At 47.5% G+C, this 24,063-nt stretch overlaps 1 protein-coding gene and 1 non-coding gene across 5 annotated transcripts in view; both read left to right on the forward strand.

The window, feature by feature from the left end:
• STS (steroid sulfatase) overlaps window positions 1-24,063 on the forward strand; it is a 158,309-nt gene that overhangs the window by 60,226 nt on the left and 74,020 nt on the right. For 3 of the 4 annotated variants that reach the window (XM_077754704.1, XM_077754702.1, XM_077754701.1), the window contains 4 exons: window positions 13,158-13,298; window positions 16,549-16,670; window positions 16,745-16,888; window positions 18,411-18,834. In XM_077754704.1, coding sequence (XP_077610830.1) covers window positions 13,158-13,298; window positions 16,549-16,670; window positions 16,745-16,888; window positions 18,411-18,834 — 831 coding nt within the window. The remainder of the gene's footprint in view (window positions 1-13,157; window positions 13,299-16,548; window positions 16,671-16,744; window positions 16,889-18,410; window positions 18,835-24,063) is intronic. The other variant, XM_077754705.1, reaches the window with a different exon arrangement.
• LOC144223954 (U6 spliceosomal RNA) lies at window positions 15,346-15,452 on the forward strand. Its single transcript, XR_013332882.1, has one exon. It is a non-coding gene; the product is annotated as a U6 spliceosomal RNA (small nuclear RNA).

Genomic DNA, 24,063 nt, shown 5'->3' on the forward strand with positions numbered 1-24,063 from the left:
AGCTTTCTGTAGATGTTAATAGCCAGGGCGCCATACCAGCAGCTGTGATTCTCGTGCCTTTATGGTATGTTGCAGGACAGGAAGGTTGATTTTATGTCAAAATCAAACCTGCAGGGCACCTGGCTGGCTCAGTCAGTGGCGTGTGTGACTCCTGATCTCAGGGTTGTGAGTTCGAGCCCCGTATTGAGTGTAGAGATTACTTTAAACTAAAATAAAAACTACTTAAAAAAATCAAACTTGGAAAAGGGCTCCGTCTCTGCCAGTTGAAGAGTCCCCCACCCCTGAGACAACCTGGTCTGCATGGTGACAGACAGACAAACAGATACTTAGGAAGGAAAGACCTTCATTCTAAGGCATTATTTCAAAGGGGGAGGGTGGGGGGGATGTGAAATACTCCAGCCATTAGGTTTACACAATTTCAAAGCTTAGGCAAAAAGGGTTTCTCTTTTATGAGGAGAGGTGACAAAAGCCAGGGAAACCAGGTGTGAGATGTGGGATGAGAGGGTGGACAGACTGGAGAGTAGATCCTAGAATGCTTTCCCCTGGGGTCACCCTGTCTTCAGGAAGGGCTGTTTGATGGCTCTGGCTGAGAGTGGGCCCAAGTTCGGGGCCTTGGGGGAAAGGGAGACGCTGAACCAAAGTTTGACAAGCATTTTCTTCTGATTGATAACTGGGGACAAGCCACTCAGTGAATCATTTGAGTTTACAAAGAAAGGGAATTTGGGGGGTCTGTGTGTGGCCTTGTCCAAGGTAGGCATGGGAGGCATCCGTAAATCTTACGTGAGTCACTCGAGGAAAGGTGGATCTTTGCAGTCAGCCATTTTCCAAAACAGAGATGGCAGGGGTATTTGTTAACTATTTCTGATTTGCAAGATCACAAAGGTTGAGTGAAATTCAGTGTCGTTAATGGCAGCACTTGAACTGACCACCTTTTCTTCCATTCGGTGTGGTTCAGCTTTAAGAGAGAAAATATTCAAGGGATACACCAAGACAATGTACCCTTGGGTGTATCTCCATCCCATTCAATGTGGTTGAGCTAGAAGGAGAACATATTCAAGGGATACACCAAGACAGTGTACACTTGGGTGTATCTCCATTGCATGCAGTGTGGTTGACCTAGAAGGAGAAAATATTCACGGGATACACCAAGACAATGTACACTTGGGCATATCTCCATCTTATGATCTGTTGGCCATGCCCTCGCAGCAGAGCCAAGCTGTGCATTAAAGACGGATTTGAGGGTGATGCCTTGGGGAGATTGGGCAGGCCCTGTTTGCAAGGAGAAGGTGCCCCCTGGGAATATACTCCGTAAACTCCCACTGGCAGAGAAAGCATGAGAGGAGGGTACTTGAATGATGCTTCCATCGCCTTGGCCATCAGCCCATGTCCCTGACAGGCGAGCGGCAGCTGGGAGATGTCTCCTCATAGATAAACATGTCTCCCAGGAAGCGCTCTGGTCGCCTTCCGCCGTGAAGCCCACCAAGCTGCCAAGTGCACGGTAGTGACCTGATTCTGCCGGCTGTTCTCCTAACACGCATTGTCCCGCACTTGTGTTTAGAATCTGTTGTTGCTTGGTAATTTCCATTGATTGTAATGATTTTCTGTGATGCTTAGTAAGGGAAGGTTTAGAAGGGGTTATAAATGGGGCTCATTAGTGAGATGCAAATCGCTTTTACGGCTGTTTCCAAACATTTAAATGACCCATAATTAAATTATGTTGCCAAATTATTTGTTAATTATCATCTTCCTATCAAGTTTATTTCATCAGGAGAGCCCATGCACAGTCTCACGGGCAGAGCGGGGAGTATCTGGCAGGTGGACGCCTTGCAGGGAACAAAGAGAATGCTTGTTTGGTTGGGTTTCTTTCTCAATGGGTACGCATTCGTGCTGTATTTCCACTTTGATCTGTCTTACATGATGAGTTTACTTATAGACGGACAGGATCTCCTGGTTGAGAAGGATGTCAGCAGTCACTTTGTTCAAATGCCCTGCTTCTCCCCCAAGTCATCCCCGCCACAGCATCCCTGACAGATGGGGCTTTTCAGCCTCTGCCCGGTCATGGCCGGGGAGAGATGCCATGTGACAGGCCGATCATTTCGTGGTCTGGCGGCTCATGGAAGATTGTGTTCCCTGTTTTGGACACCATCCTGACTCTGGCCTCAGAGACAACAGCTAAAACTTTTCTGTCTTTTGTAGACAGCTACTCAGGCAAATTTAAAGGCAATTCTGTGTGTGTGTGTGTGTGTGTGTGTGTGTGTGTGTGTGTGTGTGTTTATGCTGAATGACTTCTATTTATTTTTTAGTATAGTTTGTTGTCAAATTGGCTAACATACAGGCATATTACAGTTAACTCTGCTCAACGAAAGACGTTCCCCAGACTTTGTCCCATTTATGTTTCAACCACGTTGATGCACGGAGAGGGTTTTGGAGAAGGCAAAGTGATACTCATTGAATGCTTGGAACTTGTGTCATGTTCTGTCTTGGTCTGTTTCTGAGATCCTTTCTCCAAGACAGAGAGCCTGGAAAGTTGTGCATTGTTGTGCATTCACATTGGTTTCTACTTTTGCCTCATCCAGTGTGGTAGACAGAGCAAGTAGGCAGTCTCCCACTTGGGTGGGGGAAGGAGAAGGATGAGCTGGGGTCAGGGGACCCCAGCAAGAGGAAGTCTGATTCCTTCGCAGAAGGGTGGAGGGCTGGAGCTGGCAGCGTGTGTGAACCAGCATGGACACCCAGGCACACAGGGCTCTCTTCCAGGGGGCCATGTTGGCTAATCACACCTGTCACACTGGCTCACATATCCCCCGAGACCCTGTGGTGGGTTCACTGCAGACTCACAGTGAAGGGTGTGATTGTTGCATCACTTTGGCCACACGTTTTACGTGGAGTCTTCTCTGGCTAGGTTTTGAACCTGACAGAATGTTCTGATAAGGCTGTGCGTTTCAGGTGCTCACCATCTTAACTATCCGAGGAATTAAATGAAAGAAAAAAAAAAGAAAGCAGGGATGTCCTAGTTGTTTTGAGTCATCTTCGTCTGATCCCTCATCTGGTTGTTAAATCAGTCATGCCTGCCTCCGATTCCTAATAGCTAAAATAATGTTCTTCTTTTTCATCTCCAGTCATCACCCAGCTGAACGGTTCTCACCCCCATAAAAAAAATTTAGTACCCCCGACAGAGAACAGTCCTGGAGGCCTTGTGAGATTATAGCCCCGATGGCCATCAATAGGACGAGAAGAAGCTTTTCACTCTCTTTTCAACCCCCTGGCCTTCCCTGCTCCTTCAGACCCTCTGCATGCTCCGTTTTCTGTCGTTTCACATTTGCCAACCATTCTCTCCCATTGCCTGTGACGGAGGTCCATTCCTTCATGCCGAGCGTTAGAAAGTACAAATGGTAGGGTACTCGGGGGGTGTTTTGGCCAGGGTATCGGGAATATGCATGCACCCCCCACACCTTTGCTGACCAGGCTCTGTGTCTTCCTGGGCAGTCCCTGAGAGAGATCTCTGTACAGTGGTAACGTAGGTTGACTTACATGTTAGTATTTGCTCTAGCGCTGAACGCCACTGAAGCCTAGCAAGGTACACCAGGATGTGCCCAGACCCTGTGTCCTGCGTGAGGCAGATGGGCAGCACAGCTTCCTCCCACGTGGGAGCGGGGCATGACTCCCTGGGGCACTGGTCCCGTCCCCTCCCCAAAGCCCTCCCTCCTGGTAACATCGCCTGGGAGGGGCATAGCGTTTCCACATCCGAATTTCTTCATGGTGGTCGGGGGGATTCAAACATCGACACCACGACAGTTTCTGTTTTTCATGAAATCCTTCTGTGATTCAATGTTGCCGATCAACAGGTCCCTGAAAAATGGCCGCCTCGCCTTCTACCATACCTCATTTTAACCACACTCCACCTACTGCTCTCTGGCACCACAAACTCCTCAGCTTTGGTGACCCCCAACAGACCAGAGAGGGCATTTGAGATGATCACATGCCCCAGAGTTTTGAGGACCACTCTGGTTCATAAAATTCGGCAGATTTTGACATAAGTAAACACACGAGGTAAGCCCTGGTCAGGTGTGGATAAGGACGCAGCATTTAGGTGCAGAGGTCAAGGAGAGGTAGTAAGGAGCCGAGCAGAACAGCACTTTCTTCCTCTCACACCGCTGTCCGTTGGTGAGTGTGCTTGACATCATCCCTGATGTCAGCTGAAATGGCAGCGAGAGGCTCCCATTTGTACTCAATCAAACTCTTCTGGGTGGAGGTTCCCTAGCCTAGAGGGGGTGTGCGCTCTCATGACACACGTTTATTACCGTAATTCCAGGCGGCTTCATCCTTGTGGGTGTGTCTTCATGTCAGAGCTTTGAAGGCCCTAAGGAACCACTATGTTTAGAGCATTCAGTCTCCCAACGCATAGGAAATTCAGTGCTAACAGCAGGATATCATGTTGGTTATTTGCATTTGTGAACCAGCTGGATTCTCTCCAGAGCACCTCTCCATCTCAAAATGCACTTTGTTCTTTGTGACAAAAACACAGGTCTCTGCAAAGATAATCTCTGAGCTAGAGGTGGCTAGGTGGGTCAGGCAGTTAAGGGTCTGACTTCGACTCAATTCATAATCTCACGGTCTGTGGGTTCGAGCCCCATGTCGGGCTCTGTGCTTACGGTTCAGAGCCTGGAGCCTGCTTCAAATTCTGTGTCTCCCTTTCTCTCTGACCCTCCCCAGCTCATTCTGTCTGTCTCTCTGTCTCTCTCTCTCTGAAAAATAAACATTAAAATTTTTTTAATAAAAATAAATTTAAAAAAGAAAAACTCATCGTAAAAGCAATTCACTCATTACAAAATATACTTTTCACAAAATGACACTCTATCAAAGCTCCATGGCATTAAATATTTTCTAGGAACTGTGATAACATAAGTAAATATATACTTATGATAATTATGAATTATTCCATGCAAGGGGGGAGGGGGACTGATAATCCTCTTTTGTCTTAAATGCAAGCCATTAGATGTGAACATCTACCTACAAGAGATTCAACCATCTAGGCGGAAAATGATGAATCATGAGCAATAGAAGTTCCCCTTATAAAATCTGGGATAACAGTGAAATATTAACTTTTATAAGACACTGATAGTTGTAGACATTTCAGCATACTAATATAAGGTGATATATATGTGCCTGTGTATACTCTCTCAGGGACAGATCTATTTTGTCATACTTATTGTCACTCTGTGTATATGTGTATATTTAGGGTGTGTATATGTATCATATATGTGTGTGTAAATGTAAATATATGTAGAGTCCATGGTATATATATACTGTATACAGTGTATATAGTGTACACATACATGTATATGGTATGCAAGAGTGTATTTTGGTTCTCAGTTACTAAAGAATTTAATGAGAAGTTATATGGTGAACACAGGTGTTCATTTGGGTTGTACTTAAATGAAATGCCTTATATGCGGGGGCATAGACAGCAACATGAATGTTGTTAACCTGTGCATGATATAGCTGTTTCAAAATATGTAGGTGTTCACAGATTTTAACCATGCAAATTCTTGTGAAGAGGAATTCCATAGATTTTAACCCTGCAAGTAACTGTGAAGAAGAATTCCATAACCGTGGTCGGGAGTCCAGGAGTAGAATTGATGGTGGTGAAGTATTTTTCCATATTTTGTGTTTTAAAACTACATAATTACCATCGGCAGATGAGTGGAAAACAAAAGGTGGTCCGTCAGCACGATGGGATGTTGTTCAGAAGTGGGAAGGAAATCCCGACCCGTACTTCATCGTGGATGAACCTCAAGGACGTTGTGCTCAGTGCATAAGCCAGAGGCAGAAGGGCAGCTACTGTCTGGTTGCGGTCACATGCGGCACTTGGACTAGTCAGGCTCATGGAGATGCAGACTAGCAGGGTGGGGTCCAGGGGCCGGGAGATGAGGAGTCAGTGTTTAACGGGGACAAAGTTTTGCAGTGTGAAGAGAGTTACGGAGATAGGGGTGATGTTTGCCTAACAGTTATGGATGTACTTAATGCCACTGAGCTGTACACTCAGAAGCAGTTAAGAGGGTATGTTTTATGTGGATTTTTACCACAATTAAAAATCTTTTAAAAATTACATAATTAGGGGCACCTGGATGGCTCAGTTGGTTAAGCGTCTGTCTCTTGACTTCGGCTCATGATCTCAGGGTTTGTGGGGCTGAGCTCCTTGTTGGGCTTCATGCCCAGCGTGGAGCTTAACATTCTCTCTCTCCCCTTCTACCCTTTCCTCGTGTTCTCCAGCTCTCTCTCTCTCTCTCTCAATATAAAGAAATATAAGAAATAAAAACAAGAATTGCATAATTAGTGATAAAATACTCAAGCAGCCCAGCCATGCATGCAGTAAAATAGAATACTCCACCCACACCTTGTCCCCAGCACCTCTCCTAGCTGTTGGCCAGGCCCCTCTCTTCACTTTTCTCTGTGCGTGGATTTGGGGTCCAGCAGTACTGGGCTATAACCCCTCCCATCAGTCACTTGCTCCATGACGTCACGTCTCGGGCTCACCCCCGTCATCTGTAAAATGGGAGTTGTCACAGAGTCTCCCACACTGGTTCTTGGAAGAAGTTGGTGGGCTCTGCACCATGGGAACCTCAGGACTAACGAGCTGATGCAAACTGAAGGCTGTGAGTTGTTACTATTGCTGTGACCGTTTGCGGGTGTCTTCGCCGCCCTGATTACGAAGCCTTTTACTCTTGGCATTGCTTTCCCCCCGGGGTTGAGGGTGTATGTTTTGGTTGCCCTGAACTCCAGACCAGGGGCTCCCCTTCAGCTGGCTTGTCTGGTGGGGTCTTGAGGAGACCAAAGGACCATTATTACCACCTTTGCCTGAGAAATTCCCCGCATCCTGGACCGGCCTGGGATGAGTCTAGTCTCATGACAGTCTCTTGGGTGCCCTACTTCAGCCAGGGTACCTGCCTCCTGGCATTTCTCAATGTCAAGGTGAACGCGCAGCCTTGTCAAGGTACCTAACACAGGTTGACGTGCCCGGACATTTACCTGGACCCTCGGGGGAAATGCTTGTCAGGAAGTCAAACGTGATGGGGGGTCGAATGCTCCTCTCATGCTGGATCACAGTTCTCGGGGAACATTTTGCTCTGTGTCCGTGCTTTCAGAGCCTGCCCCTCTCCTGCTGAACAGAAAGAAAATACAGAGTGGGCTGCAGGCAGACTTAGGGAAAAGCCATCGGGTTGGGGGAACGCGACCATCACAGGAGCTTAGACGAGCTAGGAGCCCTTGTGCTGTCCGGCTGGAGGACAGAGGCGTGCGGGGATCGAGCAACCCAGGTGCCGGTGGGGAAGGAGCGCCAGCACCAGTCTGTGGAGCGTTGTGCCCAGATCCCTTGCTGACCTCCTCTTCGTATTCCGGACCATAAGCTGTACGAGCGAAAGAGAGAGAAGTGAGCAGCGGCCACGAGGGTCTTCCACGGCTCCAAACTCAGCATTTCTCCAACCGTTCCAAGATTTCAAATGCACAGGAAAAGTTTCAGCAAGGCTTCATTTTTAAAACACCTTTCTTCATTCATGTTGTTATATCAGCGCAACTATGTTCATTGTGCTACTTATTTCATTATTTTTATTTTACTTTTCAAAGATTTTTTTAAAGTATATTTTTTGAGAGAGAGGGAGAGAATGCACAAGCAGGGCAGGGGCAGAGAGAGAGGGAGGCACAGAATTTGAAGCAGGCCCTAGGCTCTGAGCTGTCAGCACAGAGCCCGACGCGGGGCTTGAACTCACGAACTATGAGATCATGACCTGAGCTGAAGTTAGATGCTTAACCAACTGAGTCGCCCAGGTATCCCTGAATATTAATTTTAGAAAAATTGCAAGCCATTTATTGCTTTTTGTTAAAGCATAGTCGGCATACAATGTTATATTAGGAAAAATCACAATTTATATTTACATCTTTAAAAACACCTGTTTTAACACATACTCAAGATAGGTTTTTTTCTGTCCTGATGTCAGGTGATTACTATGGTTTTAAAACAGGACATCTATTTAGATAACACTTTGTCAACCAAATATATTGGTTCATAAATTTATCATATATAGTTTGAATGGAATAAAACTGCATTTCTTTTAAAGAAATATATGGGCTGTAAGCGTAGAGTTTTCTCTATTTTCAGTACGCCTTTTTCCCCATTGAGCAAATAGATCAGGAACATTTTTGTTGCCATGGTAAAGCTTCTGTTATGTAAGCACATTGTTAATTTTTCTTTAATGAACGAATGTAATGTAATTACACCTGCAGTTTCGAAGATGTTCTTTTGTCTCTCTCCTTCGTAATGATTACGTTTTAGGAATACCTGCTTCCTCATGAAAGTTTTTCTTTTTTGCCAAATTAAGATTATTCCAAAAAGTAATTTTTAAGGGGGGATCTTATGCAGTTTTTCAGAAATTAATGTGCCTTGCTCATATTTAGGAGTAGAACACTTTCTTTTCTTTTTAAAGTACTTTTTATCAACTCTGTTTCAACAGTTTGAAACATCTTTATAAACACCTTGTTCTAATTCATGCTTTTGGGGAACAAATATATTGTGGTTACTTCAGACAGTAATAATTTAGATGCAATAAAATTCTAGATGGCTATTAACAAACTTAAATTTCCTAACATTTTTAATTGGGCTAGATGATTGGTCTCACCCAAAGCCCAACTATATCTACCATAGGCAGGCACGTTTTGGAAGTATAATTAATGACATAATGCTACATTGAGCTAACCAAACCCATTCTGTGATTCAGAAATTCATACTGTATAGATGAATATATATAGATGAATATTAATAATTATTAAAGGGCTTTCATCCTATTGGGTTTAACTCCAATTAAAAAAAAAAAGCCTACACCTGAATTAATAGGCATCTCAGCAAAATTTTGCACAGGAAATTGGAGCTAATTTTTCCCAGGGAAGATTCATGTGTACAATGGATCCTTACTGTGTTAAGATTCTGGTGTCAATCAGATTCATAATCTTAAGCCCCAGACATTTTTTGTCTCCGTCCTTCTCTGCAAAGCTCATTGCCCCAGTATCACCCCAGAGAGCAAGGTTGAAGTCTCATTGATGACTCTGTCTCCAATACCTCATCTTCTGTTAATTTCGTGGTTGTAATAATAGCATCCCCAGTCCGTCCCGTTCTCTCCCGCCTGCGCCCACCATGTCTGGGTACCAACATCTCTGTGGAGTCATGAGCACGTGGCCACATTTCCTCCAACCTCTGCCAGATCCAAGCATCATGAAGCAACGGGATGATGAGAAAACGCAAATCAGACACACCCGTGACCCCTGATTGGGTTCGTCACGTCTGTCCACCGTGCCCTCCGTGGGCTAACGGTGCTGTCTGCTTCTGACCCCTGCTGCTCCTGCAGACTGTTCTCTAGCTCGTAGTTCCACTGTTGCAGGGAAAAACAAAGAACGGGAAAACGGCACGCGGCAGCGGGAAAGCTGTGCATTCGGCCGTGTCCGCAATAAACACAGTAAAAGCACGGAAGGAGTCCCATCACCTGACCGGTTCCCTGAATGCTCGCTTTATGTTTTCTTTCTGTACATTTAGAATATGAGTAAACACACAACAAAACAAAATCCGGGAAAAAATGGATTATTTTGGTGAAACATTACTTAGGACTCACAGGAGCCTGGATTTTGCTTCGTTCAATCTGTCAACCGTATTCCTCTGGGCGACCAGAAGTACATTTTTCATTCCTGGTATTTTCAACTTTCAATGTAAAACAAAAATTCATTTTTCACATGGTTGGTGAGCTGAGCGATGTATCTTTAAATTACTTACATAAATCCTGACTAGCCATTGCTAATGAAGCATGTTCCTAAAATAAGTTCAGCGTGGCCTGTGAGCCTGGCCATGGAGAGGCTTTCTCAGGCCCTCATTCCACAACCGAACTTCCCATCCAAGGCGATCGCACTTTCTACGAGTTTTCTGCCTCCATGTAATCAATGACGGCAAACATCAGCAGCTCAAAGCCTGTGGACGTGTTATCTCCAGAGGTTCAGTGCGTAGGCAATCACAGCTTAGCTGGCCGCTGGGTTGTGGTAGACGTTCTGGCCAGGACGGTGTCTCATCCAAAGGATCCGTTCCCGAGGTTGCTCAGGTGGTTGTGGGCAGATCTCGTTTCTTGCAGGCTGTCGGCCTGAGGGCCTCGGGTCCTTGCTTCCGGCTGGCTGGGGGCCTCCATCACTTGCCCACCACGGATCGGCATCCCTCCAGTTGGGGAATCTCACTTCTTAAAATGCAGCAGGAGGAGAGGCTGCAGCCACACGGAGGTCATCGGGTGTTGTAACCTCATCAAAGATGCCACGCGCCTTCCGTGTTCCACCTTCCGTTCGTTAGCAGCAAGCCTGGAGGCCCAGCCCCACAGCAGGGGACGGGATTATCCCGGAGGGGAATGGAAAGCAGGAGGCTGCCGCGGGGGTCACCGCTTGCATCATTTCAAACTCTGTCACTGTCCTGACTGTCATCTCCGCAAAGTTGTAAGAATGGTGGAGTGCTGACTCCCGCTAACGACTGCTGGCCACTACTGAAGGCTCCCATATGGATTCATAGCACTCAGCGTGTAATTTTATCTTCTCGAGGGCACTGAGAAGCTATTGTTATGGCCGTCCCCGTTTGACACACGGAAGTGCCGACAAAGAGGCTGAATTCATGCCGGGGAGAAAGTCGCCGTCACCCAGACGGGTGGCCACTTCCGAATCCTTATGTAGAAGCTGAGCAGTGCACACAGGAGAGCACGGGCCATGAGGGGCAGATGCAGGAGGCAGAGACGGGCTGGTGATTTGACAGATGGGGGGGGTACGCGCGGCAGGTGGTCATGGGTCAGCCTCTCTCCGCCGGGGCCCTGTTGCTGCCAGCAGTGAGTGCGCGAGGCCAGGGTGCAGCTGTGCGCCCTCCAGGGACCAGTGAGCCCCCAGCAAGGATGCCAGTGACATCAGGGCCGGGGACCCTGTTCATAATAGGGAGGAGGCAATAATCAGTAATCATTTACTTACACAATAAATGATTAATCCTGATGAAATAGTCCTAATACTGATGTGCATGCACTCCTGTTATTTCTTCACATAGGTGAGCTGACAAAGGCGTAGGCAGAGCGCTTACACTGTGCGCAAGCACTCACAGAAGTGTGGTTCCGAATAAGAAGTTGTGTGTGTTTGTGTCTAGGTGAAAGGAAACATGAAAGCACTGAGCAGTTAGCGCACATGTGCGGTGTTGTGGTTTTCTCACCCTCTCTGGCGGGAAGGCCCCATGTTGCTTTGTTGTGGGGCCAGGAAGTTAGGGAGCTGCTCCTTTATCCATCGCTGGTTTTAGTTCCGGATTTGCAAGGCATTAAATCCACTCAGGGACCCCTGACGTGCGACCGCAAGGCGTTTCCTGGGCATTACACCCAGTAGGGTGTCGCCAGTACTCTTGAGAAGCTCAACTGTATGTCAGGCTTTTTATCCACAGATGGGTGCTCCTTTGCAAATCCTTCTCTTGCCCATCGAACCTTCCAACCGTCTAAAACAGTGTAGTGTCCTTCCTAACCCGCCATCCAGTGGAGTTAGGAGTGAGGCATTTGAAGTCAACAGAGTAAACGTCGGTGCTCCATGTCACCTGGTTTTCTTGGATGCTCGCCCATCAGCCGCTGCCTCCATGGTGCCCACAGCGCAGGGAGGAGAGAGAGCATGCTTCCAGTTGTACAGCCTCCAGAGTTGCTGTTCACTGGTTACGCATTTGCTGACTCACAAATGCTGCGATACGTCAGGGAGTATGTTCAGAGAGGAGGGATCACGAAGGACATGGATGTTGGCCATGACTGGGGGCTGTGATGCGTCTCCTGCATGCTCCCTGGCACCCACCGGGCCTGTCGAACAACATGGCCGGGACAGCACCTGCCTGCGGTCTGGCTCTTACCTGATGGGGGCCCGGGGTCAGGCTGCAAAAGCACTAGACTGCGGGGAGTGGAGGAGCGAGGGAGGCAGACAACAGAATGACCTGGGAAGCCACATCCTCCTGTGGAGGAGAGTCTAATACCCAGGGTCGGGCTCTGGTTCCAGTGGAAGGTGGGATGGGCACACTGACTCCAGTCTAGGAGGTGGGAGACAGCGATGGGAGACGAAGAAGCAGGGAGGGGGAAGCTAGCATCCCCAAACCCGGAAAGGGCCAGAAAACGGAAGCTCCACGTGCCTCACAAGACGGCGTCAGGAATGGACACACAAAGGGTTGTTTGCATGTCTGTGTGGATGACGTTGCATTTCTGGGTCTTAAAAGCACACTAATTCATGTATCTTAACGTTCTAGACATAGGAAGGCTGAAGTGAGTCTTCAGGGCTAAGATGAAGGTGTGAGCGGGTTCCTTCTGGAGGCTGCAGGTCCAGGGATTATGGTGTGGACGTCAGAACCGTCTGTGGTGAAGACAGTCACAAGACGGGGCTACAGTCCCTTCCTTGGCTGAGTTTGCACCCTGAGCTGCCCCAGGCTATGAACCTTGTGCTCCTTGAGTTTTGAAACATTTGCCCTTCTTTCCCTTTAAAAACAAACAAACAAACAAAAGCTAATATTAGAAAGGAGAGGACATTGACCGTTGGGTCTCAGTGAAGTACCTATCAGAGAACTTTTAGCTACTTACAGAGCTTACCTGCCAAGAAGAGATAGAAGATGGTGGTGTTTGCATTCTTCCCAGCAGAGCCTGTGTCTTGGCATAGAGTCGAGACGAGAGGTCACAGGGCACCTGGGCGGCTCAGTTGGTTAGCTGTCCAACTCTTGGTTTCCACTCAGGTCGTGATCTCGCAGTTCATAGGTTCGAGCCCCATGTCAGGCTCTGAGCTGATGCTGCCGAGCCTGCTTGGAACTCTCTGTATCTCTGCCCCCCGCCCCTCCATGCTCTCTCTGTCTCTCTCAAAATACCTAAACTTAAATAAAAAGAAAGAAGTGAGAGGTTGTTACTCTCCTTAGAGACAGAAATGTTTGTTTTGGAAGCAAACACCCAGAGAAGAGAGAATAAAGTTTCTTGCCCTCCAGTGTCTTAGTGTGTTCTTACAGCACAGATGGCCTGGGGCTGGCAGGTTGGGAGAAGGTCCCAAAAAGGAGACGGCCCATTGCACGCTGGCGCCCCTCACTTCTGTCTGTGTCCTTCCCTCTGCAGGAAGATGAGGCTCCACCTGCTTCTGCTGTCTTTCCTGAGTGCGGCCCAGAGCCATGCAGCCACAAGGCCCAACTTCGTCCTGCTGCTGGCCGACGACCTCGGCATCGGAGATGTGGGATGCTACGGAAACAAGACACTCAGGTGAGGTGACGCAGGTGCGTGTGAATGCCTGGGCCTGCTCGTAGGCAGCGGTCCCCAGCGACGTGGACACAGGACAGAGTGCACACACCACCCCCTCACGGCACGTGCATTCACGTGCGACTTCTTGTGGACACAGGCAGATGCTTCATGTGTTGAACACGTGTGACCACTAGAAAGATCCTCCTAATGACTGACCGACTCAGTGATCCTACCCTGCTTTGGCACGTCCTCCGTCCCCTCCTCACGTCGGCTCGCCTCTTTATCTTCTCTTCTCTGTCTGCTACCTGGGTTTGTTCCCAAGGGTGTCCCCTCTGCCCCCATCCCAGCTTATTTTGTCTCCACAGTCACCAGCCACCCTGGCCAGGGACAGGTGCCCCAGAGGCACGTGTCAGGTTGAATGACTCCGGAACCTTCCAAGGGTCAGGGATCATTGATGGTAGAAGGACAATGGGGACTAGAGTCAGGGACAGATGAGGCCATTTGGTTTCTCAGCCCCCTGTGTAACACTGGGTTCACGTAACACGTATTCTAAGGGCCCTTTGGCTTAAGAAAGGAAGTCGGCCCTTAAGTAATAGAATATTGGCCTCAAGGCAGCATTTTCTCATTATAATAGTGATGAAACAGTCACATAGAATGGCCCTGAGCTTCCTCTTACCAACGGTCAGTACAAACGGAATCACACGAGGTGGGGAAGGAGATCATGTGCTTTCATAGAACCTTCTCATAAGATCCATGAATAGTGACTGTGTGGACCCGGGGGTGGGTGCGTTAGTCAGTGCCACGGGAGACTGATGTACTTCCTCGCCATCCCCCTGCCTCCTCATCGTCTCTTCAGCATGACACCACCGCGTGGAGGGGTGTTTCACTGTGATGTGTCACATCAACCAGATGGGCTCTGAGCTCTTCTTATGACGGGAAACCGTTGTGCAAGAGGCATAACCAGGCATGCCTTGGTCCCACCCCAAAACTTTGTATCAGATGCTGCTTGTTTTATGTTGTTTTTTTAATGTTTAGTTATTTTCGAGACACACATGGAGACAGAGAGAGAGAGAGAGAGAGACAGAGAGAGAGACAGAGAGAGAGAGAATCCCAAGCAGGCCCCAAACCGTCAGCACAGAGACCGATGTGGGGCTTGAACCAGCAGACAGTGAGATCATGACCCGAGTCAAAATCATGACTCTGATGCCTAACTGACTGAGTTAAGTGACTGAGTCACTCACGTACCCCTCTGCCATTCAGATTTTATTTTACTTATTTATTTTTTAATAATTTTCTTTACGATTATTTATTTTTGAGAGAGAAGAGAGAGTCCCAAGCAGGCCCCACACTGTCAGCACAGAGCACGACCTGGGGCTTAGTCTCACAAACTGTGAGATCATGACCTGAGCCGAAACCAGGAGTCGAATGCTTAACTGAGTGAACCACCCAGGCACCCCGATGCTGCTTGTTGTTTTAAGCTGTGTGCTTCCCTGTGACATTTGTTAGACTTTTAAACACATGGACGAGGATGAGATTTCAATTGAACACATAAGTTTTCCACCCCACCATTAACCTCGTTTTGTTAAAAAAAAAAAAAAAAAGCATAGATCTTACTTTTTGCCACTCACCATACATCTCTTGTTATTAATTTCCTTTTTCTTATTAGGATCGTAATATGTATTCATTTAAAAATTTTTATTTATTATTCTTAATGTGATATGTATTCCTTGGGTGCCTGGGTAGCTCAGTGAGTTAAGCGCCTGACTCTTGTATTTAGCTCAGGTTCTGATCTCACAATTCATGAGCTCAAACTCCACATCAGGCTCTGTGAGGACAGTGTGGAGCCTGCTTGAGATTCTCTCTCTCTCTCTCTCTCTCTCTCTCTCTCTCTCTCTCTCTCTCTCTCTCTCTCTCTCTCTCTCTGCCCCTCCAGTCTCAAATAAACATTAAAAAATATATGTATNGCTCTCTCTCTCTCTCTCTCTCTCTCTCTCTCTCTCTCTCTCTCTCTTTCTCTCTCTCTCTCTGCCCCTCCAGTCTCAAATAAACATTAAAAAATATATGTATTGTGCTCGCTTCGGCAGCACATATACTAAAATTGGAACGATACAGAGAAGATTAGCATGGCCCCTGTGCAAGGATGACACGCAAATTCGTGAAGCGTTCCATATTTTTTTATTGTTGAGTAGTATCCCAAAGTATGGATATGCCACAGTTTATTTATTTACTAGGGTTGTTTTTAATTTGTCGTGACTATAAATAAAGTTGCTGTGAACATTCCTAAAAAAAAATATATATATATATGTATTCCTGAAGTTCACGGAGAGAATACATAATTGTTTATATTCAGGTGTCTTAATTAGAAAATTACACCCAAGCCTTAAGGTTCCATTTCTACCCAATCTCAAAAGGAAAAACAAAAGTGTATAAAATCATAATGAAGAATTCATGTCACCGTGTCCCCCAGATCTGCCTTCTTCCGTATTCGATTCCAGTTCTTTATGCATTACATTTCTTGTTTTCTGTTTTATACACTCACGCCAGACCAGTCAGATTTCATGGTGGGCCCGTCTAAGCACGGGGAGCTTTAAGTCAGATACACAGACTCAGCTCTTGTGAATCTTCTAAATCCCTGACTGAAGGCGGAAGCACAGTAGAGACGTTGACTGTCCAACGTGCACACTAAATTCATGGGTGGGGGAGCCTGTTGCCTGTAGCACTGCGAGGAGATGACTGTCCCCTCGATGCTGTGCGTCACCGAGGGCTATTCTGCGTGGGCACCGGAGCAGGGGGCCGTGGGCCACGACACGCACGATGTGTGTTACCCTGCGGTGTAGTCATGAGCACAGCCAGCCGAGCTGTCGCTTTGTGGTGAGCAAGCTGCTGTGGCAGGATCTGTGCCCCACGCATGCATCAGACCCCCTTAGGGACAGGCTTGGTGCCAGGAGGCCCGGGAGAACCCCGTCTGTGCCAGGGTCTGCAGGGCGGAAGGTGGCCAGGCTGGCCGAGACGCAGGGGCCGCGTTCCCAGTGGACAACGTGGGAGGAGAGCTCAGCGCGGCCCTAGGACTGCGTGCCTAGTGCATGTGCAGCGACGCCCTGACAGGGCCAGCCGGTCCATTCGCAGAGCAGAAGCCCTGGGACGGTTGGTCTGGCCTCGTGCGTCCCCCAGGGGTTTCCCTGGGTGGTGGAGAGGTGGCGCACTGTGAGAAGCCGCGGCGGAGGCTGCACATTTCTGGGTCATCACGAACGACGTGAGTCTTCTGTTGCAGGACTCCCAACATTGACCGGTTGGCTGGAGGAGGGGTGAAGCTCACGCAACACCTGGCAGCGTCGCCCCTATGCACACCGAGCAGGGCGGCCTTCATGACAGGCCGGTACCCCGTCCGATCAGGTAACCTCCGTGCACCATGGCCACGGCTGCTGTCCTCCTGAGGGCCTCCCCGAGGAGGAGGCCTCCTCTTTCAGTGCTCATTTCTCCTGCTTCAGGAATGGCATCTGAGACCCTCGTGGGTGTGTTTCTCTTCTCGGCCTCATCCGGAGGACTTCCCACCAGTGAGATTACCTTTGCCAAGCTTCTCAAGGATCAAGGCTATGCAACAGCTCTGATAGGTAGGGGCAGCTTTGGAGGGGAGTTGAGGGCCTGGGCAGGGTGAGTGGGACCAGGCATGATGACTGCCTTCTTGAGGATGACATCATGCATACAGTTTGTACGACTTCAGACAGGGAACAAATGATTTCCGTTTCAATTAAAATGCAGTGCACGTATCAGAGCTATTTGAATATAAAGATATGGTCAGTGTGTGTGAGTATATGTGTGTGTATGGATGGATAGGTAGATAAATATAGATAGATGATAGATAGATAGATAGATAGATGAGAGAGATAATGATAGATGCATGGACTGTTGGATGTATGGATAAATGGAAAGGTAGGTGACAGAGGAGGTAGGGATGGATAGATCAACAGATGAAGTGGATGATGGACAGATGAACTATGGATGGATGAACGATGGATGGATACATGGATGGATGATGGATAGATAATGGACAATAGATGGATAGATAATGGATGTGGATGATGGATAATGGGTGGATGGGTAGATGGATGGATGTTGAATGGATGGATAATGGGTTGATGGATAGATGCATGATGGATGGATGGGTGGATGACGGGTGGATGATGGGTGGATGGATGAATGATGGAAGATGGTTAGATGGATGGATGTTGAATGGATGGATAATTGGTGGATAGATGGATGATGAGTGGATGGATGTTGGATCAATGGATGGGTAATGGGTGGATGCGTAGATAATGGATTTATAGATGAGATACAGAGATGAAACAGATGATAGGTGATAGAATGATAAATCGATAATTATACAGAGCCCCACAGCATATAAAACTGCATATACACACTATGCTATTGAACATTTTAATTTTATATTTTAGTGATAAAATTATGTCACACTTTGTCTCACTTGTCATTGATTTTATTCAGTAGTTAGGAGTAATACATTCTCCCTTTTTAGTTGATAAGCTTAGGTCTATGTGGGTCATCAGATGGATCCTAAAATATCTCATAGAAGCAAAATGGCCATTGTCTTCCCTCCTACTCCTGTCATAAAACCATCATGATATTTTTCTTTTGTGAGGTACTCACTAATTTAGTGGTATAATTAACATTTTATAAGAAATGTCATAGATGTTTAAAATAATTGCTGAGTTCTGAGTGAGATTTCCTTATGCTTCAGGTGTACCTTTCTGAGAAAGGATTCATTTGCACTTTTAACATTCAAGGAACAAACCAAGTTGGTTTTATGACTTTAATTATAAGGAAACGTCTTTAAAAATCGCTTCTGTGTATCTCTGTCACCAGCCTGTTAAATATGTTAGGTGTTTGTCTCTTGGGTTTTCTGTTGTTGTTAAATGAGTTACTGTTTTCTGGTAGAGCAAGTAGTGAATATCCTGTTGTTTGTGGACAAGGAAGTGAAAACCATGCTTCTACAGAATAGTAGGCATTTGGCTCATAAATGTGCAGAGCGATCCCACTTTTCACCGAGTGGGAATCAGAAGGTGACGTTCAGGTCAGGGTGTTCCTTGGGTCTAAACGTATCACCCACTTCCTTCTCAGGGAAGTGGCACCTTGGGACGAACTGTCACAACAAAACCGACTTTTGTCACCACCCGTTGAGCCACGGCTTCGACTATTTCCATGGGATCCCTGTGACCAACCTCAGGGACTGCAAGCCCGGAGAAGGCAGCGTCTTCACCAGGGGCATCAGGATGCTGGTGTTCATCCCCCTCCAAATCATAGCGATCACTCTCCTCACCTTGGCGGTGCTTAAGTACCTGGGGCTGGCCCATGTGCCCCCCGCGGTCTTCTTCTGCCTTCTCTGCCTGGCCGCCACGATCCTGGGCTTCCTCGTCTGCTTCCTGCATTACTTCCGGCCCCTGAACTGCTTCCTGATGAGGAACCATGAGATCAGCCAGCAGCCCATCTCCTACGACAACCTCACGCAGAGGCTGGTGGCGGACGCGGCCCAGTTCATACGACGGTCGGTATCACCTCTTATCCTGACATTGCTGTCAGTGAGGCGTAGTGCTTGGTTATTTCCGTATGGGCTGGAAAGACAGGTGGTCCTTCCAGCCACGTCTCCCCTTCCATGTAGACGAGATTTCTCCAGCCAGTCCGGGAGGAGGGATGTGGAAAGCAGAGTGGCGCGTGATAGCAAGTGCAGTGGGGTAGGCTCTCGCCAGAGTGGCTCCGCGCATATCCCTCCTGTCCTGTGCTTCTGGTGCCCTGCCCGGAAAGGTGTACCACATGACAAAAGGGGCTTTAAGGTATCACCAGGGCATTCCTCTTCAAGTGTGCACTGTGTAAGCATAGATGTCCTTGCAACACAAACGACATGGGGAACCCCCCCCCATGCAAATTTCTGAGCAAAACAACAGTGAGGAGAATGGGTGAAGGTGACCATCACATTTAGGTCTGGGAGGACCCCGTTAGCGCATAGTGTTAAGGGTTGCAGTCAGCAAGGGCAGTCACCATCCAGGGAGGGTCGACGGCGTTCCTGAGCCGCGACTGTATCCGGAACACCTGCTTTCGAAAACAACCGTTCTGTCCCGTATGTAACTTTAGAGAAAAGTGCATATTTCTTTTTTTCTCTTTCAAGTTTATTGATTTATTTTGAGAGAGAGGGAGAGACAGAGGGAAGGGCAGAGACAGGGGGAGATAGAGAATCCCAAGAAGGCTCCACTCCATCAGCACAGAGCCCAACACGGGGCTCAAACCCATGAACTGTGATATCATGACCTGAGCCAAAGGCAGATGCTTAACCGACGGAGCCACCCAGGCGCCCCGAGAAAAGTGGACATTTCCTCTGAAAACCACCCGTCTCGCCTCTGGGCGGTCACCGGCCACGCGCACGTGTTCAGAGCGTGTGTAGCTCAGGCAGGAGAGACTGCAGAGATTTGGTGTCAGCACAGCAGCAGGAGAAAGGTCGTACGCGGGTTTGGACAGAAGGGGGAACACTCTAAACTGGTGGGCATGCTCTTGTGCGTTTGTCCTAAACACCTGCTCGCAGAGAAACCGTCGTAAGCCAGCTGGCCCGGAGAGCCGGAGCGGTGACTGCTCAGACTCTGTTACAAGAACCAAGGGTGCTGTTAAACCTGAACCTCCCCTCCTGAGAGCGCCGCTGAGCAGTGCGGGCCGCACCTCCGCTTAACACGCTCCCTGAGAGACTCAACCACTGTCTCCTAGGACCGCGGGAAGTACGCGAGCGTCGGTGGGGTTTTGCCTTTAGGGACAAAAGCTACAGTTGTTGTTTTGCCCCTAGATTTTTCTAGAAGGGGGTGCTGACTTGTGATCTAGTGCAAAAATTTTGATTTTTTTAATGTTTATTTTTGAGAGAGAGAGAGAGAGAGAATGAGCAGGGGAGGGCAGAGAGAGGGAGATGCTGAATCTGAAGCAGGCTCGAGGCTCTGAGCTGTCAGCACAGAGCTGGAGGCGGGGCTTGAAATCAAAAACTGCGAAATCATGACCTGAGCTGAAGTCAGACGCGTAACAGACTGAGCCACCCAGGTGCCCCATAATGCAAGAGTTTTAGAACTTTTATAAGGCATATATTTTACATCATCATCCACTAAGTTTTACTTAGTTTATTAATTGAAACAAGCTTCTTGAAATGATTTTTTTTCTTAACGGAGTGATCACTTCTCATATTTTGCATCTTATTCTGTTGAGGGTTTTTTTTGGTAAAGTTTTATATATTGAGAGAGAAAGTGTGAGTTGGGGGAGGGACACAGAGACAGGGGGACAGAGGATCTGAAGTGGACTCTGCTGACGGCAGTGGGCCCTGATGTGGGGGCTCGAACTCACGAACTGCGAGATCACAACCTGAGGCGAAGTCACACACTCAACTGACGACCACCTAGGTGCCCCCGTAGTGTGTTATTTTTTTTTTTTTTTAATTTTTTAACATCTGTTTGTTTTTGAGAGAGAAAGAGAGACAGAGTGTGAGCAGAGGAGGGGTAGAGAGAGACACACACACAGAATCCAAGGCAGGCTCCAGGCTGTGAGCTGTCAGCATAGAACCCAATGCGGGGCTCGAACTCATGAACTAAGAGAAAATGACCTGAGCTGAAGTCGGATGCTTGAACCATGTGAGCCACTCAGGCGCCGCTGTTGTATATTGTTTTTTAAAAAGTGGCTGTGACACTCACTTAGTGTCCTAAGTCAAGAATGGGCCACAGTCCGCATGGTTGACAAAGCTCTTACCACGTGGGTTAACCTCGCCGTGTTTTATAAGCAAGTGAGCAGCCATTGCAGGCTGGGACAGCCCTCCCCGGCGTTGCAGACCCGGGCATTGAAGCCAAAACCCAGCAGTCCGCTGTCTGCTAAATTCTCTGTGACAGCTGAATGCTCGCCTATCCATCTGCATCCACCAGCAATCTCTCAGAAACGGAGGAGATTAATAATACGGTGGCCCCTGCGGAATCACAGGGCTCAGGGATCCGACTCGGCTTCTAGATGAATCATGTCTTTCCAACATGTGGTATTTTGACAGAAACGATGGAATCTCTGGAGAGTATGAATATTCATATGATTACAAGGCATTTTAACGGGTCCCTCAGCACGTGACTTTGGGAGGGGACCGAAAGCAATTTGATCCTCAGGGTGTTGAAGCCTGCGTCATTCATCTTGATGATATGTAGGCTTCTGCAATTTTCTGGCAGAACTAGAGATTTAAGATGTTTGAACAATACCACAGTTGAATGTTGGGGTTATTGAGTTATTACAGAAGGGTTTATTCTTCAAAATAGATGGTTCCAGTGGAAACGCCTATTGCACACGTGGGTGTGGCATGGGCACAGTCAGTGTTAGTGAAAACGCCGCATTTGTGCCCCATGCTGCTTCCCAGAAAGCTTCTACCACGACGTTACCTGCACACACGAAGATTGGAAACATCTAGGTAAGCCCATCCTTGGGTACCATTGTCGTCAGTCTGTGTTACGTGTCATACCTGATTCACTGTGTGTGACAGCCACGCCTCTTGAAAGAATCGCCTCAATATGACACCAAAGAATCATCACAATATTTGTAAAAAAAAAAAAAAAAAAAAAAAAAAGAGTATTTCAAGGGCCTGAGGACATTTAGATGGTCTCATTGCCCAGCATACCCTGAATAAGATATGCAGGTCTTCCCACCTTTGTGGGAGAAATGGATTCAGGCTCAGCAGCAGAAGGACAATGACGAAAACAATGGCAGTATTTGTGGAAGGTATTCAAATGTGTTTCAGTTCAGAATTTCTCATCGGAAACTGGCACCTTCTTGTGATGTACTAGCAGAGCAGACAGTGTGAGGGGGTGAAGTTCACATCTGATTCATACATCAAAAGTAGTGGTGAAAATGGCTTAAACTTATTCCTTTTATTTATTTACTTATTTATTTATATTTTATTCTCTTTTTTGGGGGGGGGGAGACGGAAACAAAGCACAAACAGGGGAGGGGCAGAGAGAGAGGGAGACACAGAATCTGAAGTAGCTCCAGGCTCCGAGCTGTCAGCACAGAGCCCGACGCGGGGCTCGAACCCACGAACCGCGAGATCATGACCTAAGCGAAAGTCGGCCGCTTGACCGACTGAGCCACCCAGGCGCCCCAGGAGACTCCTATTTCTAAGATTTATATTCACTCTCTAAGCCTTGTCGCTAGAATGATTTTACACTGATGATGCTAACTTGAGATGTGGAACTGTGGGTGACGGGGACGTGACAGAGGCTAAGATGCGTTGTTGGTTTGTGATGCTTTCTGATGAGATCTCCTAAAGCACATTTGCTACCCATGTGCCCCCAGGTTACCAGTGCATACTTCCACATTGAGGAGATTGATGGCTGGGAATATAGAACCATGCACCCCATGGGGCCTCATCCTGATTTACTCTTAGGGATAAAATTTACCTTGGGGAGCTGCTTCTGTGGGAAAGCCAGATCTTTGGCTCACCATACCACATGTTATAAGTTGTATAGTAATTCAAGAGGCAAGTCATCTTGAATGCACTTGACTTAGCAAGGAGTCCTTGTTGCTCTTAGAAGCAGGAATGAACGGTAGATTTCTTAGAAACTCCCAGTGCTCTTCCTGGATCCTGAGTGAAGGATCCGACAGCCATCCAACTCCGTCCCTTGGCCATTACTGCCTTCGGGACTCTGTAAATCAGAGCCAGCTTGGGTGCACGGCACAAACGAGGCATGTTCAGGTGTCAGCTTTGACCGCTTTGCTGAGTGGTCGTCCTTTGCCGCCGGACACTGGGAACGCGCACATCACCGCTTTCACACTGCAGAACAGCCGTACGAGATGGGAAAAAAGAGATGTCTTCTTTAGGAGGAATTTGAGGCTCCACATTTGGAGTGAATTACCAAACCCTGCAAGTAATCGCAACAGACTGGGTAACGAACCACAGCTAAGTGCCTGTGAAGCCGCTCCTTTCTGTCGGAGCAGATGACTCAGACACCTTTGCTCTGCCATGGACTGAGCTCCCTTACTGATTAGATTTGAGTACAGGCGAGGTAGAGGAAGACCAGAGAATTTTACAGATGTCTCAACAGACCTTCTGCACACAGGAGAGCCCAGGTGCCATGCCCCAAAAGGAGAATGATCCTGGTGATTCTCCCGGGAGCTCTGGTGTCTGTACAGTCATTACCATGGTGATGGAGAAGTATTTGTGTATTCTGAAAAGAAAACAGAGGCTGCATAGTAACAGGTGAATTTACTGAGTTAATTTTATTCACAAAGTAGTGTTTCGTTTGCTTAAGTCAAGGCTACATTTAAAAAGGTTAATGCCAGTGGGTAGAATGAGATCCATCACGTTTCACATCATCCTCGACAGAGCGAGGGTAACCTTGGGCATTGTGCAGCATGAGGAACCAGATATGGTGGCATCTTTTCACCCTATATTCATGGAAAACACTGGTTCGTTGCTAGGGAAAACATTAAAATTGGAGGAAACTTCTCTTTGTTTTTTCTCTGTGAATATTCACCTGTTCAGGCCGAAAAGGACATTATTAAGAACCATGGTGACTTTATAAGTACCAACATGATTTGTGTAGTTTACGGTATCCACTTATTGGATTAAAAACCTCATATGAAACTTACCCCGAGAATTCTGTTCTCCAGGCCCCTGTGTTCATTGCGGATTCAACACGTATTCAATATGTATTGAACATGTTTAATGTAAGTGTGTTTGTATGTGAAGAGGCTTTCATTAGAAGTGAAATAAATACTGGGGCGC

This window comes from Crocuta crocuta, unplaced genomic scaffold (assembly GCF_008692635.1).
Source record: "Crocuta crocuta isolate KB4526 unplaced genomic scaffold, BGI_CrCroc_1.0 scaffold221, whole genome shotgun sequence".
NCBI classification, from domain to species: Eukaryota; Metazoa; Chordata; class Mammalia; order Carnivora; family Hyaenidae; genus Crocuta; species Crocuta crocuta.